This window comes from Cydia strobilella, chromosome 20, assembly GCF_947568885.1.
Source record: "Cydia strobilella chromosome 20, ilCydStro3.1, whole genome shotgun sequence".
Lineage (NCBI taxonomy): Eukaryota > Metazoa > Arthropoda > Insecta > Lepidoptera > Tortricidae > Cydia > Cydia strobilella.
The window spans coordinates 7,716,033-7,735,614 of NC_086060.1; the positions used below are offsets into that span (position 1 = coordinate 7,716,033).

Consider the following 19,582-nt stretch of genomic DNA (forward strand, 5'->3'; position numbering starts at 1 on the left):
ACAATCCCTAGGGTAGAGTTAAAATGATCATTGATCACAGATGATTCCCTAGTGATAATAAAATAAGCTCATAATAACTAGTATGTCATTCATCAACAATGGTAAATAAAATACCTACCACAATCCGCTAACGCGTGTATCTCTATCAGGAAGCGATCTTTTTAATCACTCTTTCTCTAATCTCTAAAATCTGAAGATAAATTATACCTACCGGTATAGTTACTACTAGGCAGGTTAATCATTAGTCTTTAATCTGTAGGTACATACCTACCAAGTGTGAGCCCGAAATTAGTAAAATAATAATGTACCTACCTAGTTTCTATGATTAAAAATAAAAACGACAAATTTGTTCCTTAAAAGGGCAAAAACGCATGAAAAATCATTGAAACACTATATTTTTACTTTTAAAATAAATTCAAATTCAGTATTTTTGTTAACACTTTTAAGCTTTGACTTTGGCCATAGTTCCATTTGTATGAAAATCGTCACTGCCACGCGCTATAAATTATTTTTTTCCTACAAAAAAATGTATGAATGCCTCCTTGGAAATGATGTTTCCAGATTGAAGAATACATTGGCAATATTGTCCAATTTTTTAATTGGCGTAAATCGCCACACTATGATTGTAACAGTCAAAAATGTCACAAAAAATTACATAACACTTTCATTTTTTGCACAAAAATCATTTTTTTTGTATGATATTTAACAATTATTTGAAAAATGAATTCCTCGTCCCTAAATTATCCGAAGATGATATATAATTTGCCCTAGTTGCTAAGACCTAGACGAATTAGACCTGGGGAGTCGACCCCTCCCCCCCCCCTTCTTTTTGGGGGGGTAGGCACGGTACGACCTAAGGAACAATCGGCATCGCCTGAGACTAAAGTGCATACTGTTCCATACATTTGCTGTCACTACTTACCCTATATTTAAATTAAGTAAAATCTATCAAATGACATTACTTTTTTTTTTCAAATACGTCCATGGACTGATGAGATCGCAAAGTAAATACCGCGCATAAGGGTTATTTTAGCTCCGAATGCGTCTTTTCTCAAAATTTGCGCCATCTCTGTCAGAGGTACATTCAATTCAAAGTAATGGCTTCTTTCCTAACTCTTTGCGATTAAAAAAAATATGCATGTAGGTAAAATATGCATATTAAATTGCAGATATAAGCCACAGCGCCATAACACTCTCCGTTACATCTGGGGGCCTACCGCGAACCACGTTCAACGTGTTGCCTCCCTGGCACACTTACGTACGAATTTACAAGTGCGACAGAGAGGCAACACGTCAAACGTGGTTCGCGGTAGGCCCTCTGGTTTTTGAATCGACCTATTCGGGTTTTTCAAGACGTTTCACGTACAAAAAAAATCATCATTCGCTTGCCCTTATCCCATTCATTTGGGGTCGGCGCTGCAGCGTATCTTTTTCTTCCATACCTCTCTCTCGCCCGTCATCTCATCATTCACTCGCGTTCGTTTCATATCATCTCTCACACAGTCCATCCACCTTTTCCTCGGTTTTCCTCTCCCGTTACTTCTCTCCACATTCATTCGTAATACCTTTCTCGTCGCATGACTTTCATCCCTCCGCATTACATGTCCGTACCACCCTAGGCGATTCGCTGTTACTTTTTCTATTATAGGTGCAACTTTCAGGCTTCCTCATATATACTCATTCCTTATCCTATCCATTCTTGTCACACCACACATCCATCTTAACATTCTCATTGCCGCTACATGTAATCTCTTTTCATCCGCCTTTAGGGCCCAACACTGATCCATACATGACGACAGTTTTATATATTTTACCCTTCAATCGAAGAGGCATTTGAGCGTCGCAAATGGTTCCCGTGACCTGTCGCCATTTCATCCATCCTGTGCTAATCCGGTTTTTCACGTCACGGTCAATATCGCCTTCGCACTGTACAAGCGAACCGAGGTACAAAAAAATATATTGTTAAAAATTGTGTGATATTGTTACAAAGTATTGACACATTTCGTGAAACACCTAGTTAACCTAGTAGGTACTTTTTTAGTGAAACATGTGATATGAGTAATTAATTCATTATGGCCTACCTACCCTTAACTACCCTTAGAATATGTGGTATGGAATCAAAAATACACGCTGTATACTGAACTGACTGAGAGGTCTTTATCTGATTAGATACATAAAACATTAATGAGATTAGACTGATACAGCAGTTATGATCATGCACAATAAATCGATACGTAATTAAAATTAATAAATGTGATAAATTCCATACAATATTATCTTGAGATAAATTAAATATCAATTTCGCCTTTGCACAATTTGATACTTATCTAGGTACATATTTTATATAATATAAGGAATTAGTCACTAAGCGTGCCATTGTGTGATTGTTTCCCGGTGTGCTTAGATTATAAATTTACAATTGTGAACAAAAAATGAAGGCAGGAATAGTATTTCTAGCATGGTATATATATATTTTAAAAATAAATAAATAATTTAAACAATTGTTTAATATTCGTTACGAATTGTTAAATTTGCATACATTTGTATTTGCCGCATTTCTCTGTCTGTCTGTCTGTCTGTCTGTTTGTCTGTCTGTTTGTCTGTCTGTCAGTCTGTCTGTATGTCACCAGGCTGTATTTCATGAACCGTAGCTATTAATACAGTTGAAATTTTCAGTGTGGAACCCTTTGTGCGCGAGTCTGACTCGCACTTGGCCGGGTTTTTTTTTTAAATATTATGGGACAATCTTGCAAAGATCAACCTAGTCCCACAGTAAGCTCAATAAGGCTTGTGTTGTGAGTACTAGGTGACGCATAGATATACTTAGATAAATACTTAAATAGGTACATAGAGAATATCCATAACCCAGGAACAAATATTTGTAATAAACACAAACATGTATGCCCTTACCAGGGTTCGAACCCGTTTCTTGGTAGGTAGGTAAATTAACAGTGTATAATCGGACTAGACACTGTTAATTTCCTACCGAGGAGTGTCTTTTCAAAAGGGCTTATTTCTCTATAAAACCATACAAAAATAAGCCCTTTTGAAAAGACACTCCTCTACGCGTTTCTAAGTTCAGCGCGAACTTTACTTAAAATCTCTTATGTAAATGTCAAAAATGTGTAAACTAAAAATTTGAAATTCATAACTGCGCAGGTTTCTGTTTAGATGATGCCTGATTTGGGTTGATTTGTGTAAATTCATCTAACTCCTGTCGCGAAGGGACGCTCTTTTTACCAGGATGGCAGGGTTGTTGTGTAAAAAATATGATTAGTATTCGGCCATCCTGATCCCCATCGTGTTCAGGAATTTTCGTCATTAGTACTACTTTTGTAGGTGACTCCAATTTCTTCGCGTACAATTTTCATGTAAATGTAATTTGTTAATCCATGATCATGCATTTATGAAAACTGCCTAACATTAAAAACATAGCTGCCTGTATGTATAACTATACCTAAGGTTTTAATTTTGCTTCCAGTTGCCTCGCCGCAGTTAGTGCTGCTGCAAGAAACACAACAGGAAGATCGTTTTCTTCGGAGTTCTTTTTCGGTACCGCCACCGCGTCTTATCAGATAGAAGGAGCATGGGACGTCGACGGTAATCATCATAGTTTTAACTATTAACCTTAGCTAGTCTTAGCGAGTTAATATGTCTCTTTTTTATCCATTAGTCTTTCGAATCTTATACCAGTTGCATTAATATACTCATTAAAATTGTATTTTTTAACATACTTAATTGACGACGAATGTCTTACATGGTTGATATGGGAATGTGCAAGGGACGAGTAGACATACAAAATTATTAATACCGGTGTAGTTAGCGCGTGTAAAATGTTAAAGGCAAAATCACACGCGCACTGAATCAAACTGCGCAAACGCAGACTGACTTCAAAATTCTAAACATACGAATATACCTACGCTTTTCCTTTAAAATGCCTCCAATATCCATTTTCTAGAACATGAAAATGTGGAATGATATTTTTGCAGGTAAAGGCTGGTCAATATGGGATTACTTGGCCCGCACTGATCCAGATCATGTAGCCGATAGCAGCAATGGAGATATTGCTGCCAATTCGTATTATATCTATAGAAGAGACATCGAAATGCTGAAAGAATTAGGAGTTACGCACTACAGGTATATTATATTAATATGAGCATCATTTTTACAGGGTTATTAGTATAGCAGATGACTGTTAAAAGAAAAATACAGTCAGCGATAAAAGCTAGTATCAAAAATGTTTTTATTTTGATAAATATGAGGTTCTGTTCACTTTTATGAGACAATATATTTTATCATTACAGATTTTCCATATCATGGCCGAGAATTCTTCCCTACGGTCGCGCAAACTACGTTAACCAACGCGGCATCGACCATTACAACGAATTCATAGATGAGCTTATAGCTAATGGTATCACCCCTTTCGCAACCATGTATCACTGGGACTTGCCTCAAAATCTGCAAGAACTTGGCGGCTGGTTGAATGAGGAGATTGTGGATTGGTTCGGTGACTACGCTCGAGTTTTGTATCAGAATTTCGGAGATCGCGTTAAGCATTGGCTGACTATAAACGAACCGTATATCCATTGCCATTTCGGATACGGATATAGCACGCATGCTCCTCGACTTCACTCCCCTGGTATTGGTTTCTATGAGTGCGGAAGACAAATTTTACTTGCAAACGCGAGAGCGTACCATATTTACGACGATGAGTTCAGAAATGTACAAGGAGGGAAGCTTGGTATTGTCATCAGCTCTGAATATGTGTTTCCTGCATCAGATTCGGAAGACGATATCGAGGCTACTAGAGATTACTTTGAATTCCATGTAAGTTTAAAAATACAAGGTAATACTTATAAAATATTCGTTATTTGATCTACTTTTACCCACTTGTAATTTTATGCAAATAACTTGTAATGTAAGATACGATATTTATATTTTTCTTGCAGTTAGGCCAATATATGCATCCAATTTTCTCGGAGACTGGAAACTACCCTCAAGTAATGATAGATCGCGTGGCAGCAGCCAGTCTTGCTCAAGGCTATAATTCTTCAAGACTTCGAGGTTTCTCTGAGGAACAAATAGAGTATATGAAAGGCACTTCGGATTTCTTAGGCCTGAACCATTATTCCACAAGAATTGTGTACAGAAACAGCTCTCTTATTGGAATGTATGAGATTCCGTCACATGAAGATGATGCTTTTGCGGGTTCATTTCTAAATGAGTCTTGGCCAGAATCACATGCACCTTGGATCAGAGTAAGTGGAATTCGCTTTGAGCCCAACAAGACCCACATAGGTCTAGGCGTCTATCTCTTTTGATAGCGCGGTTTTCATAGTTGAGTAGTTTGAATGTTTTCCCACACGCAAAGTAAACACGCGTTTTTCCGCTTTGTAGCGAAAAGAGCCCACGAGAAAACCCGTCTAGCGGGTCGCTAACAGTTAATTTGTTAAACTATACTACACGATTAACATAAGTTCGCTAACTCTCGAATCGAATCGACTAAAAATCGAATGGCTGATAATGGTCTTTACACTCATGACTGTATTCTTGTGATCCTTGGGCACCGCGGTGATTTATTCATATAAATATTTAAGGCGTTCAAGGTCTATAATAAACTTCAATATAACTATACTTTTCAGGAGCACGGCCCTGGATTATACTCTCTCCTGGTTCACATCAGGGATACATACAACAACCCTCTTGTCTACATAACGGAAAACGGAGTATCTACCACAACTGGCCTCAACGACCACATCAGGGTGTCTTACTACAGGAGCTACCTGAACGCAGTACTCGATGCAATTGCTGATGGTACATACATCATAAACATGCTATACCTACTTAAAATCATCATCATAAAAGGAAAATATCAACAGATGATAAATTCTATCTCCCCTTGATACTACCACACTTATATCAGCTGTGTAGGCTTAGCACAGGAGTGCAGCGACAGTATCACGCCCGCGAGATAGACTAAACGTCTTTTTCTAACTGTTTTAGATACCTAATTAGAGAGAGAGAGACGGGCGCTAAGCCGGCTGCATTATCTCGTGTTAACATTTAATGATAAAAATATGTTAACTATTTCAGGATGTGATGTTCAAGGGTACTTTGCTTGGAGTTTGATGGACAATTTCGAATGGGCTTATGGCTACATGTAAGTTCTCATGATTCATACAAGATTGTGTGTAGTGCGAGTCTTTCTTAGGTAAGCAAAATATAATCTGGGGGCACGGCAGTGTCCCCGCCAAGTCGAGCAAAACAAAGAAGCACGGCCGTACCATCCTTTTCTCGAAGCCATTCAGGCCATTTTCGACGTCCTGTAATTTTGTGCTGTCTAAAGCTAGAGCCCTGAATTTTCAGTGATATATAGGGCATGATATAGCTTACATATATTCCCAAGAACATTCAATTTGAACTTGTAGTTTAAGAATTATTGTACGTCAAAGTTCCTTACTTTTGTCACTGACACACTCACTCACCGATCATCATAATTCTAAGGTACTTCTAGCCAACCAACAAGCTTCAAATTTTAAACATAAGTAGTTTTTACTTACTTACTTAACAAGCCATAAAAAACCTAAAAATATTGCAATATCAGTCACGTTTTAAAGATTTAGGAACTGCATAAGTAAGTTTGTAGTCTTATATGAATATATGATATTACAAAGTTACATTTGCTGTTCCAACAAATAGTAGGTAAAGTAAAGGTCTTGCTAAGATAATGATGTGAGTAGGTATAAAGATGTATACAGTATGAGTATGGTATGGCTATGAGTATGGTAAAGATATGAATATGGTATAGGTTCATACCATACATATGGCACTCATGTGCGGGTATGATGTGGGATGGGGACTTGGGTATGAGTATTGTTTGAATACAAGTATAGCCTGGTATGGCCATGAGTGTTGTACAGGTATGAGTACGAGTATCGTGTGTAACGGGTATGAGTATGAGCTTTAAGAAAAGTGGTAGCTGACGTACAAGAAGTACCTAGTACCCGAAAAGAAGGACTGCATACAAAGAGATGAGATCCCATCAAAAACTTTACATGTAAATAGATGCCAGTCTCGCAACGCAATACTTCTACTACTAAAAAGTTTAGATGTAATGTGATACCAAGTCGGTTATTTTAGTCAGTGCCAGGGGGTGTTAAAACCGCATCAATAATTATTAGATATCTTTAATTTTTAATACATAAATGACTTGGCAATCGCACATACTCGTAATGCTTTACTCGTACCGTACTCCTAAATATGTGTAATGCTCAAGCTGCATGTGATTAACGCTAGCGTTATGTTCAATTAGAATTATTTTTAATAGCTGACGATGATCCTTATGTCATTATGCAGCCGTGCGATGGCCAAGTCATTATGTTGTTGTTGTTGTTGTCCTATGGCACCCCAGAGGTGCTAAGGGCCTTCACAAGCTCGCGCCACTCCTTCCTATCTTCAGCGACCCTTCTGGCCTCGCTCCAGCTCAACCCGACCGCTCGTAGCTCACTCATGACGGACCGCTGCCAAGAGTGTACAGGGCGCCCGGAGCCACGGCTTCCGTCCGGCCGTTTAAAATTAAAGATTATACGTATACGTATTAAATTATTTGACAGAGTATTACCTCCCATTCCGAGATAACCCTTTATTTAAATTAATAACGTATTTTTGCAGACTACGCTTCGGCCTGTACGAAGTGGACTTTGAAGACCCAGAGCGGACCAGAACCCCCCGAAAATCGGCGCTAGTATACAAAGAGATCGTACGCAGCCGTACGATTGACTACGAGTACGATCCCGATCCTTACGCTAGCAGTGCGTACGCATCAAGTGCCTGGCTACTTTCAATTGTTTTGGCTATTGTAAATGTTTTAGTTCTACTGTAAAGCGTTCAAAGAAAGTTGTGAAAGACATTTTCTTCAACGCCACAAATGTAGTCTTCTTCTCTCTTCTTCCTCAGCGAGTATGCGCCCACTGTTGGGCATGCGCCTCTCCAAATCTCCTCCAAGCAGCCCGATTTACTGCTTCTCTCCTCCAGAGTAGGCCTGCAATCTTTTTGATGTCATCTTGTTGGAGGTCTGTGATCTGGTCGTTTTTAGCGAGGCCTCCACGCTAGGACACGCTTGCTACAAATGTAGTGTAGTGTATAAAGTTGTTCGAAGTTATACAATTGATTACAACCCGGATCAAATAGATCCATACCATGGCTTCTTTCAGTAACTGTAAATGCTTCAAAAAGAAAGTTGTTAAATACATTTTCATGAATCCACAAATCTAGTGTAAAAATATGATCGCCCAAAGTCGAACAACGATTGTAATCCTATTAGCTTTCACTGTTTTCAACGTTTTGTTTGATATGGTATAAAGGGAAGAGTTGCCGCAAATCGTGCTCAATGCCGTGCAATAGAAGAGGCCTCTATGTCCAGCAGTAGACGAGAGTAAGCTGATGATGATGATTATGAAAGGGCATATAGGCTTTTATCAATAAGAGTACCTTATAAAAGCCATGGTATTGTTTTGGAAATAAATAAAAATTAATTTTATATAGGAAATATTTATTGTACATAAAAATTAATTGTATTTCTAGCTTCTTTCGGAATTTGTAGAGCCTGTATTTGATAATTCAGTACCAATTTGGCATGCGAGTGTTTCGAATAGCCATATACGTGAAATGCCCATGAAAAATAACTTATAGTGATGCTGGCACACTTTGTCATGCAAAGTTAACTTACACGTACTCTGTCTACTCGTAATGTCGTCGTTTATATAATTATCATCTCGTCTGGAGCCAGGAGGCCAATTCGTTTAGTTATCATTATTCGTGCATTTCGCTCGTACTTGTCCGTACATGTATCGGCGGGTACGTGACTCACGGGCGTATTATAAAACAATGCTATCCTTTTGATGTCAAAATCTTAGTATATTGAATTGGCCACCAGATTTTTTGCAAGAAATCTAACAATGCCAAAGATCAAATATTTGAAAAGATTGCCCTACGGCCTTATATACCTATAAATACCAATACTTAAATATTCAAGAGTTTGTGTAAGACGCTGCGTTACACAAATTGACTAACCTCACAGTATGCTCAATAAGGCTTGTGTTGTGATGATATATAATTATGTCGGCGGCCGATCGTAAAATCAGGCAGATCATTATATATATTTTAAGTATTTATATTTTTTATGCTACGCCTAACAAAATCCGGAGTGAAGCAATAACTAATTGGCGTAGGTTGGGAAGCATTTCTATTTATAGGGACTTTATAAAGCAAAGAAACAAGAGGCAACCGTGACCCTTCACACGTCCGAGATAGGGGTGCCACTCGCTTTGAATTTGGATCAGTTTTGGGTTTGGGTTTATTGGTTATCTACGTGGAAGATGTAACACCAATGGCGGTATATTCCCATTTGTCCCCGTCCCACGTGACCACTGCCATACGTGAGGCGATGACACATTTTTCATTTCATTTTCATTTATTCGTTGCAACCATGGTATTACAGATGTTCTTAAAATAAAGTGAGTACAATCATGGACCCTACTAGGGCGTAGCAACATTTTATATCTACTTATTTCTAAGGTATACAAGATATATACAGTGGTACTACGTAAACGAAATTAATAACTAGCTTAAATCTAAAATAGGCCCTTGAGGCATTGTACCAAGGATGCTGGCGGCATTTCCCCGCTGTATCGCAATGCGGATACGTTGTGCGAGAAAGCCGCCAGCTCTTCGGTCACCAGTTACGTCAACCAGACGCTTCGCGATTTCTGCAAACAACTTATGCGCGCTGGGACCCCATGGTAAGGTAGTCTTATAAAATAAATCTATAAACAATAACAAATAGAATAGGTAATTGAAATCAAATATTTATAGTATTACAATAATTAAAATCATATATTGTCTATGTAAGTAGTTATATTATTATATCACTATAACATTTATCATGCTCCATTTTTATTAAGTACATTATTATTATTATTTTGTCTTATTATTTATAAATTCTTGTAGGGTGTATGGGCATTCAGTTAGTAGGTAGCTCTTGAGCTTGTTTACAAAATTATAATATTTGGTTTCATTTCTTATAAACTGAGGGACGTGGTTATAAATTCGAATGGACATTGAGTAGGGGCCTTTACTGAACATTTGGAGGTTAGCTGGATTTGCTTGCACAAGTTTATTTCGATTACGTAAGTTATGTAGTTGTGGTTTGGGGTTTGGATTTTAAACAAGTCTTCGTATTTTCGCACAAATTTATAAGTTTCCAAGATGTATAAGGATGTAATGGTGAATATTTTTAATTTCGTGAAATGTGGTCTGCAACTTTCTTCAGTTGTTGTCTTGGCTAGAACTCGTATGCATCTTTTTTGTAGTAAAAATAGGTACATGAGAATTATGTATATGAAAACACCTATTCCCATCTGTGCCCGACGGAGACAAAATGGGAATACAACCCAGTGGCGAAGCAGTAAACATTCATTGTACAAGCAGTAGTTTAGTGGTTAACGTATTTTTTGAATATGTACCTATATAAAAATATTATTAATAAAATAAATAAATATTATTAATTTATTTTTATTACATACATGGGAAACCAACAGCTATAAACATTTCTAAAGCTACTATAGAATTACAGAGCCAATTACAGGTTCTCACTTATAAAAATGTAATATAATAAGTGATCAACAAGTTATAAGCTAAATTAGAATGAAACTAATGTTAACGAAAATGAAATGCCCAGAAATTTTTCGGACCCTTATCAAAACTACGCAACTAACAACTTATTACGCAGCGTACTACGTAGGCGAACAACACGTGAACGCGAAGCGAAACGATGCGGCGCGGGGTGAATCAATTCCTTGATACCTATAGAAGTTGCTCTTATGGTGCAAGTTGTGGAATGAGCTACCTTCTGAGGTGTTTCCCTTGCGCTATAATGATGCTTGTGATGTTTAAAAAAAAGGCTGGTGGATGTGGCAGCTTCCTCGCACAGCGCATTAGTATTGCAATTCAGCGGGGTAATGCTGCCAGCATCTATTACGGCACCTTGCCGAGGGGCGAAATTTTATTTTAGTTAAGGTTCAGGATACAATAATTTAGTTACGTTTAGTTTATAAGTTTTGATATTACATTTTTATTTATTTGTTCCAATAAATATTTATTTTTTATTAGTACTAGTAGAGCAAATTGACGCATTCTGAACTGTACCTACATTGCAAGAAAATTTTCCGTTTATTCCAACGAGCCGTAGGAAAAAGGTTTATTTCATTTTTTATTCATTTATTATTGCCCAAGCGGCAGCCCTAACCAGATGCGGGTCAAGAGGCGCTCGTGTGGAGCCGCGGATGCAAGTGACATCTTTCCATCTTGCGCCCACATCTATACGTATAAGAGCGTTTTCACATTCTCCGATCCGGTATCGGATGTCGGAAGAAAGTAAAATGTAAGATATATGTTAGTCTCTGTATTTATTTATGTATTTAATAAATCATTATTACTAAAAAAACCGGCCAAGTGCGAGTCGGACTCGCGCACGAAGAGTTCCGTACCATTACGCAAAAAACAGTAAAAAAAATCCCGTTAGTTGTATGGGAGACCCACTTAAATATTTATTTTATTCTGTTTTTAGTATTTGTTGTTATTGCGGCAACAGAAATACATCATCTGTGAAAATTTAAACTGTCTAGCTGTCACGGTTCATCAGATACAGCCTGGGGACAGACAGACGGACAGACAGACGGACAGAAGGACAGACGAACAGTGGAGTCTTAGTAATAGGGTCCCGTAGCCTTTGGGTACGGAACCCTAAAAACGATAAATAACGCAAAAAGGCGGACTTAATGCCAATGGCACTCTCCTGCAGCTGTTTTTGTCATAGGCGCCTTCCGACACTCGATATCGGAAAGACGCTTCCGATAAATTCAGCCATGTTGGAGCCCCCGTCGGCTGTAGGACCGATAATATTTGTTTGTGTGCGGATGTGTAGGCATAATGCTTGTTGTTGACCGCTAAAGACGGCGCCCGGGCGCGCCCCCGCTGCCTGACTACAATCTGCCAAAAAAAGAGTAGAAATTAAATAGTGGCAACACTGTAGTGTCGTCCCTTTCAAATCAATCTAAGAAAAACGGGACAACACTACAGTGTTGCCACTTTTTAATTTCTACTCTTTTTTGGCAGACTGTACGCGAATGTAGGATCCGGATCGGACAATGTGAAAACGCTCTTATACGTAAGTATACCCTAGAGGGTAGGGAGACCTAGCGTGTATAACAACAGATGGACTTGACTGAAAAATAGAAGTCGAAAATTCATCGTTGACTTTTTACTCGACTGCGGTAAGGGTGATTTTAGCATTCTTAATTAATGTCATTACCGGGTCTAATGCGATTAAATTTCATTAATTTACCTTTTTTCCGGTAAATTGGACCATTAAATTTCGAGTAGCAGGACTGATAATTCCGCTAATTGACGCTAGATGTCGACTACGAAAATAATAGTCGTTTTGGTAACAAAACTGATGTATGGAGTGAGCATTCTATGTCTATTTAATTCTTTTTGCCTAAACTGAAAGGCGACTTTACCGCCCTACACTTCTAAAATCCGCAAAATTAATCCTTGTAACGTTTCCGTTCCGTTTGACGATCATGATAAGAAGATAAGCATAATTTTGACATTGATACAGATGTATAGTATAGTTTTTATCCTAAAATAAATAAATCTAAATCTAACGCGATGTGCTCCGACAATCTCTATGATCCCTATGATCTATGTATCTATGGTGCCTGTTATGTATAACTTTGATTACGGGCTTCCTGTGGCAGGGAGATGGGACAGTGCACTTATTAGGCACTGGACCTCCCAACATCTTAGTTTAGGTACTAACATAGTAATTTAAGTATATTTGTAACTAACAAAATATGGATTGTATTATCGTCCGAATAAAATTTTTTTTTTTTTATTTTTTTTTTATAATATGCGAGGTAGGCAAAGTTACCTATATCAATAAAATTGCAATTTCGACGCATTTCCTATGCATAAGGGACGCACCACGGGGTCCATGGGTTAAAATAAGGGCAAAGTCAACGCATAACTTTCGGAATCGATGTCTTACGCACGCCTTCAAGAATAGGTATAATTCGAATTGCTTACCGAGCATTGGTGACTTGAAAGTTGACTGGGTCCGGTGACATTCGAATGACAACTGCAGCAACATTACTGTTGCAACGTTCCTGCTGCAGCGTAGACGCGGGTGAATTCATTCAATTTCCTTGATAAAATGAGTGACAAATCTAACGTTCTAATCGCGGCAGTAATTTGGTAACGACATCTATTTCAACCAACTCACGCAACGTCAAGGAATTTATAATTGACATCGCTGCGGCAACTCTGTAGCAGTAACAATGCAACAGTAATACTGCTGCAGTTACCATCCGATTTCCCCTTTAATCGACTTTCAACACGAGACAGCTATCATGTTGGACCTATGTTAAATTTCGCGATATTCCCGAGTAAAAATCTACATGATATGTCCGTCCAATTTGTAAATTGGCAGTGCGCCCGTGAAATCGTCGTTTTAGTAATCATGCAATTGTCTTTTCATCAGATCGCCTTTTACTTTCTCAAGTCAAACAGGCCCTCTGTATACCTGGGGGCCTAGCCAAGATAACAATCGTTGATAGAAAACTCAATCAAAACTTAAATAATGTATGGAAATAGTGACGCGATTTTTCGTAGCATCTGTCATCCCGATGTTTGTTACTATTTCTTATGATTGTCATCATTGCTAGCAGGCCAATTCGAACGGGCGCCTGACATCAAACCGATATTTGAAAGTTATTTGAATCATAGATGTCATTCGCGCGTGACGTGTCGCTCTATTAGTGCGACGATTAGTAATAGCCACCCCACACGTCTAATAGCGTTTTATGAGCGTCAGCGTCTAGTCAGCGCTATGGAAAATGGCGTCGCTGCGTAGTTGCGTCAACGTAGCGTCGAGCAGCAGCCAGAGTTGACGAGACGACGACGCTCGGGAGACAGTAATGTGGGGTGGCCCTAATAGGGCTCCAGACTCGCCTACACTCTGCACGTGTGGAACAACGCAGGAGCGTAGTGTAGGTGAATAAAATATTGCCCAGGTTTACGAGCTATTTTAGTACACGCTTCCTCATAATTGCATGAATTATTCAGCAGCTTAATACTTACCGTACTAATATAGTGGACTTCGGAACCACAAAACAAGGTTAAGATGGTTTATATTACATTGTCCAATAAGATTGAGCGTTTTCACATTATCCGATCCGATATCGGATGTAGGATCCTACATCCGCATAGTCAGGCCGCGGGGGCGCCGTCTTTAGCGGTCACGCACACTACAACAAACTTTACCTATGCCTACACATTACGCACACAAACAAATATTATCGGCCGATAGCTGACGGAGGCTCCGACATGGCTGAAATAATCGGAAGCGTAACGATATCGGATGTCGGAAGGCGCTAATTATAAAAACAGCTGCAGCTTTTTGCGTTTATTTATTTAATCGTACGTCATAGTATGACAAACAGAAAACAGTTATAAATACAATTTTTTTGCGTTAGGTGCATTCCACGTGAATGTCCCTTACGAAACGCCGTTCTTTTAATAGTCCTGAAAAAGCTGAGAAAATGATATTGGGTCTGGTTCCATGACTGCTAACAAATTGGCAGTATATTCTCGAGCTTTACGGTATTGATTGAATTAGCTGCCATACTAGGCAAAAGCATTTCGTAAGGGACAATCTCGTGGAATGTCCCAATTTAACTATCTATTTAGTATATTTAGTAATAATGATTTATTAAATGAATAAATAAATACAGAAGAACACATACATAAGTATAACTTACATTTTATTTCCATCCGATACCCAATATCGGATCGGGCAATGTGAAAACGCTCTTAGGGAGATGTTTAATAAATATCCAAAATTATTTTAAACTCAAATCTCATTTCGGAGTGGCGCGGATACTGGCTGCCGCGACGATTCTTTAAATAGAGAAGTACAAACTGACACATCATCAGTGTTATTTTAGTATTCTTTAAAAGAAACTGCATAAAACTTATACATATAAAAGTAATTCATTTTTTTTGTTAAAAACCCCTCTAGTGAGTAGTGCAATCAAGGGCAGATCCAGATTTATGGTAAACGGAAATAAAACATTAAACTTATTTATTGTAGACCCAGGGGGACCCGAATCAAGAAGGGTAATATCCAATACGTCCATTTGACAGGTCACGAGTGACAGGAGTGCCTTACCTACTTCCCAACCTTTTTGTGCCAAACTATTAAAACGTGCCCAAGATACCTGTATGCAAGAACTGCACTTGACACCATAAGTACTTTATTCAGCAAATTCAATATAGTCCCATATAATATTAAACAACTAATAGATAAAGAAGAAACACTCGATTCCTTTGTAAAATACACCAAATATATAATTGACAATTTATTCGTACGTACTCGCGTACTCCTAATTCTAATTGTAAAAAAAAGTTTGTGCGTGTAATCTTTACGCGCGATTGAAGTAAAACTTCTTTGACGATGACGTTTATCGCTATGTTGGCGCTTTTGTGTCCTATTGTGCGTGTGTCACTACTGAGCGTTACTTCCGTCAGAAAAAAATCCGAGTTACCCTCTAGTCGCGCCTAAAGAAGTTTTACTTCAAAAAACCTTTCTGTGCAGTATACCGAAGGTCAGAATTGATGGCCGTTATTGCCTATTGCCTATATACAACTGCAAAGTGTGTTGTAGGCATTACGAGTCTACTTAAAGCACTCACAAAGCGCGCAAACTACATTCTACAACGTAGAATCTACGGCGTAGCGCTCGTAGCAAACTTAGCAGTTAAGTTGTCTGCAAAAAAAATAACTAGATAGAGGTAATGCCTAATCCGTGCTGAAAGCCGCATCCTATTTACATGCAAGTACCTTTTTTATACTACGTCGCTGGCAAATAAGCATACGGCCCGCCTGTTGTTAAGCAGTCTCCGTAGCCTATGTACGCCTGCAATTCCAGAGGAGTTACATGCGCGTTGCCGACCCTGACACCACACCCTCGTTGAGCTCTGGCAACCTTACTCACCGACAGGAACACAACACTATGAGTAGGGTCTAGTGTTAATTGTCTGCGGTATTCTGTAAGGTTGCCCCAGTTGGGCTCTGCTCTAGATTTGAAATGACATGGAATGACTAAATGTATTATTTATGGTATGAGGTAATTAACGCCACCACCTAGGTATTTTGCGCTATGTTTTTGTGTGTCGTTGGCGTACGTGTCGCCACTCTAATACAGGCCAATTCGAGTTTTAGTTATTCGATCAGTTTCCATTATGATACTGATCTGTCAGTGTCAAAAGTTTCTTCAACCAAAAACGTCATTTTTGAGTCTGGCAGATATCAGTAGCATATGAAAAACAGATTGAATGGGCATGATTTCAAGTCAGGCATCTACTGAAATCAGCGCCAGGGGCCACGGATTTCCGCGGCATTATGCTGAGTGGAGATCCTATTCTAACGTCCAATGTTTATCATGTCCTTCTCTTGTCTATATTAGCAATTTTGGTAACACCGTAACACTTTTTAGTTCCATACAAAATTGTATTATTCCGCTTCAAATTGGAGGAACTAAGGTGCATGCATTTGTAATTTACCCTATTTTCCATATCAAATTATAATTCCTGTCGTTTAGCCATAACCATCAAGCCACAAAAGCAATTCACAACCCTAATAATCACAACCTAATTAGTAATTACCACATGGAAAACCAAGTAACAGCATTCAGCCATTTCTCCGAAATCCGCGAATGCATTCTGCGCCAAGGGGCTTTATTATAACCACTTACCTTACCTAAAAGATTCAGGTAACCATTATAAGAGCGCTCTGTGGTCGTCACAGATCTTCATAATAACAGTTATACTGGTTAATATGAGATCTAGAATGACCCACGTTCGGTTAGCGTTAGCAATATTCTGTCTGCAGTACGAACCAGCCAGTAGCAGTCCTCTCCTTGCGTCGTCCGGACGTCTGTGCGCGACCTTATGATAAAGGCTTAAGTACAGTTTTGAGTTTCGAAAGACAGTGTTGTGAAGTGTAGTGATGTGAAAATTGGTTGTGTCTGGGAGTTTTATGGTAAGTTTTTTTTAAAATTATTATTAGTGAATTTGATATCAGAATTTAAATAAAGTAATATTTTTTTAAATAAAAATGTAAGTGTAAATAACTTATTTTCTACGTACGAGACGGGACGTGTTTAGATTTGTTACAGGTTGAATTTTGAAACATAGTTTTTTTTTGTATAACGAAACTATGATTTTCATCGAGCGATGACTACAAAAATTTAAAGATTATTTTTAAACAACGTCTAAAGTTCAATAAAATTTATTGCTTATGTTTATTAAGCCATTATTAAGTAGGCAGTATGATTTACTTAAACAGGTATATTTTTAAATTATTTTTAAATTTAGGTAAATTATTTAACAAGGTACCAAAATATTACAGAAATGAAAAGGGCTTCATTGGCATCGATTATTTTTTTAAACGTTTTTTTCATGTGCAATATTTAAAGATTGAGATGATATAAAATATAGTCGCCAATAATATCTTGCTCAACGAAGCCCAAAAAATATATTCATGAAATACTCTTACGGCTACAAATAAGATTGTGTCACATATTTTTAGTTTGTTGTTCGGTACATAATTACATTTTTAGTTTATTTATCTAGCAGATGTCTGGGATTATCCTCCTAAGGCCCAAGGTCCTACCTATAGTTCCTCTTCAGTTCGATGAAATTTAAATCCTATTCAATGAGGGCTATCGTTTTTTTGCTCACCAGTTGGCGCCTCTGTTGATGGTGGTCCAAAAGACTATAGAACAGCTGTCAGTCATTGAAGTGACAAGTGACATTTGACATTTCGAACTATGGAAAAGACCACCATCTACACTAGCGCCCCTAGCGGCGAATTCATACGCGTTAGCCCTCATTGGAACCGTTGCTTTTGCTTTGTTTCGTTCAATTTTCCAACAACGCAAAATCAACTCTATTACTTACGCTATAGGTTCAAATTTCAGTGGCAAATTTTGAATTTTTCATTTGTATGTAGGAGGTTAGTACAAAAAATATTTATTGTTGCAGGAGACTGTGCATGATTCCATATTGTAAATAGTATTTAGAATACAAAACTGTCCACGCGCGAAACCGCCGTTCCATATAAACGTATTAGTCCCCAGTTCTGGAATACCCATCATAGAAAATTAGATTCCTCTTCTTTTTATGATATTATATCTATATTATATTGTATTTTTATTGTATTGTGTTGTTGTTGTGTTATTGTGTTGTGTGTATTGTATTGTGTTGAGTTGTTGTTGTGTGTTTGTTGTGTTGTTTATTGTATTGTGTTGTAATATATTGTATTATTTAACGTAATAAAGTTTATTTACTACGTCCCCAGTTTGCTCTCTCGAATGAATGAATGAATGATTTTTTTATTTGCTAGAGACATGGTTATATAGTTTACAATAAGTAGAGGTGCGCTCATATCTCGCCAACACTGGCATGCAAACAATATTACTTAATACTAAACTAATTATATGTACATAACAAATTAAAATTTACAACATGCAAGTTATATTAAACAAAATCGAAATATGAAACATTATTTAAATTATAAATACAAAATGATATATCAATTGATATATTATTGTTATTTATTTATATGTTTTGATGAAATAAAACTATGAAAACGGATTATATCGCGTATATTGAATTTATAATACATCCCGACGTTTCGAACCCTTTACAGCGTTCGTGGTCAACGGGTGACTGAGGAAAAATTACAAAGTGCAAAAATACCCACATACTAAAAATAATGAACAATCATAGACTATAAACTTTAAGGCTGGTTGTACATGCAAAATCGGTTCATAAGGCTAGTTATACACCACAATTATTTTCAAGTAAAAATATATATATATATATACGCGATAAAAACTACGCCGGCTCTAACCCTGCACCACGCGCTTCAATATACGCGATATAATCCGTTTTCATAGTTTTATTTCATGAGTAACTATCGCGGTAACCGAAGACAATATTATACATGTTTTAATGTTTATTTAGGCACACACGGTACATATTTCTTATAACTTGTGTCTTGTACATAATTCATAAACCAATACAGTTGCCACCACTTAACAGCTCATTAAAGAAAAACAAAATACAGGATAACTAAACTTAAAAATTAACAACAACGGTCGAATTAGGACAGGGGCTTAATTAATGAAGATAAAACAATTTTTATACATTAAATATGCAATTAAAGTGTAAAGTTAGAGTGTATTTAATTCGTTTGTTCATTTAAAACCAAAAGTACTTGATGTTTAAATTTAGTCAAGGAGTCATTATATACCTATATCAATTTTTGAGAAAATATCATTCTTAAATCTGCAAGCTCTTATCAGGAAGGAGTTTGATTTGTATTTATATTTATATTTTGTATTTTGGATTTGTATTTATATCAGCATTATAGGAAATATGTTTACACAATATGATTA

The 19,582-nt window shown here is 37.5% G+C and overlaps 1 protein-coding gene across 1 annotated transcript; it reads left to right on the forward strand.

Moving 5' to 3' along the window:
• The first annotated feature begins 2,054 nt into the window (after positions 1–2,054).
• LOC134750753 (myrosinase 1-like) lies at positions 2,055–7,890 on the forward strand. The gene is made up of 8 exons (XM_063685995.1): positions 2,055–2,058; positions 3,463–3,600; positions 3,990–4,137; positions 4,305–4,827; positions 4,950–5,258; positions 5,643–5,814; positions 6,094–6,160; positions 7,672–7,890. The coding sequence occupies exons 1-8, from the start codon at positions 2,055–2,057 to the stop codon at positions 7,880–7,882; spliced, it is 1,572 nt and encodes a 523-aa protein (XP_063542065.1). The 3' UTR covers positions 7,883–7,890.
• The last annotated feature ends 11,692 nt before the right edge of the window (positions 7,891–19,582 follow it).

What these genes read in the sequence shown, in the direction of transcription:
- LOC134750753 (XM_063685995.1), top strand. An exon ending in AGGAGCATGGGACGTCGACG is followed by an intron (nt 3,601 to 3,989) that starts GTAATCATCATA and finishes ATATTTTTGCAG; the next exon opens with GTAAAGGCTGGTCAATATGG. An exon ending in GAATGGGCTTATGGCTACAT is followed by an intron (nt 6,161 to 7,671) that starts GTAAGTTCTCAT and finishes GTATTTTTGCAG; the next exon opens with ACTACGCTTCGGCCTGTACG.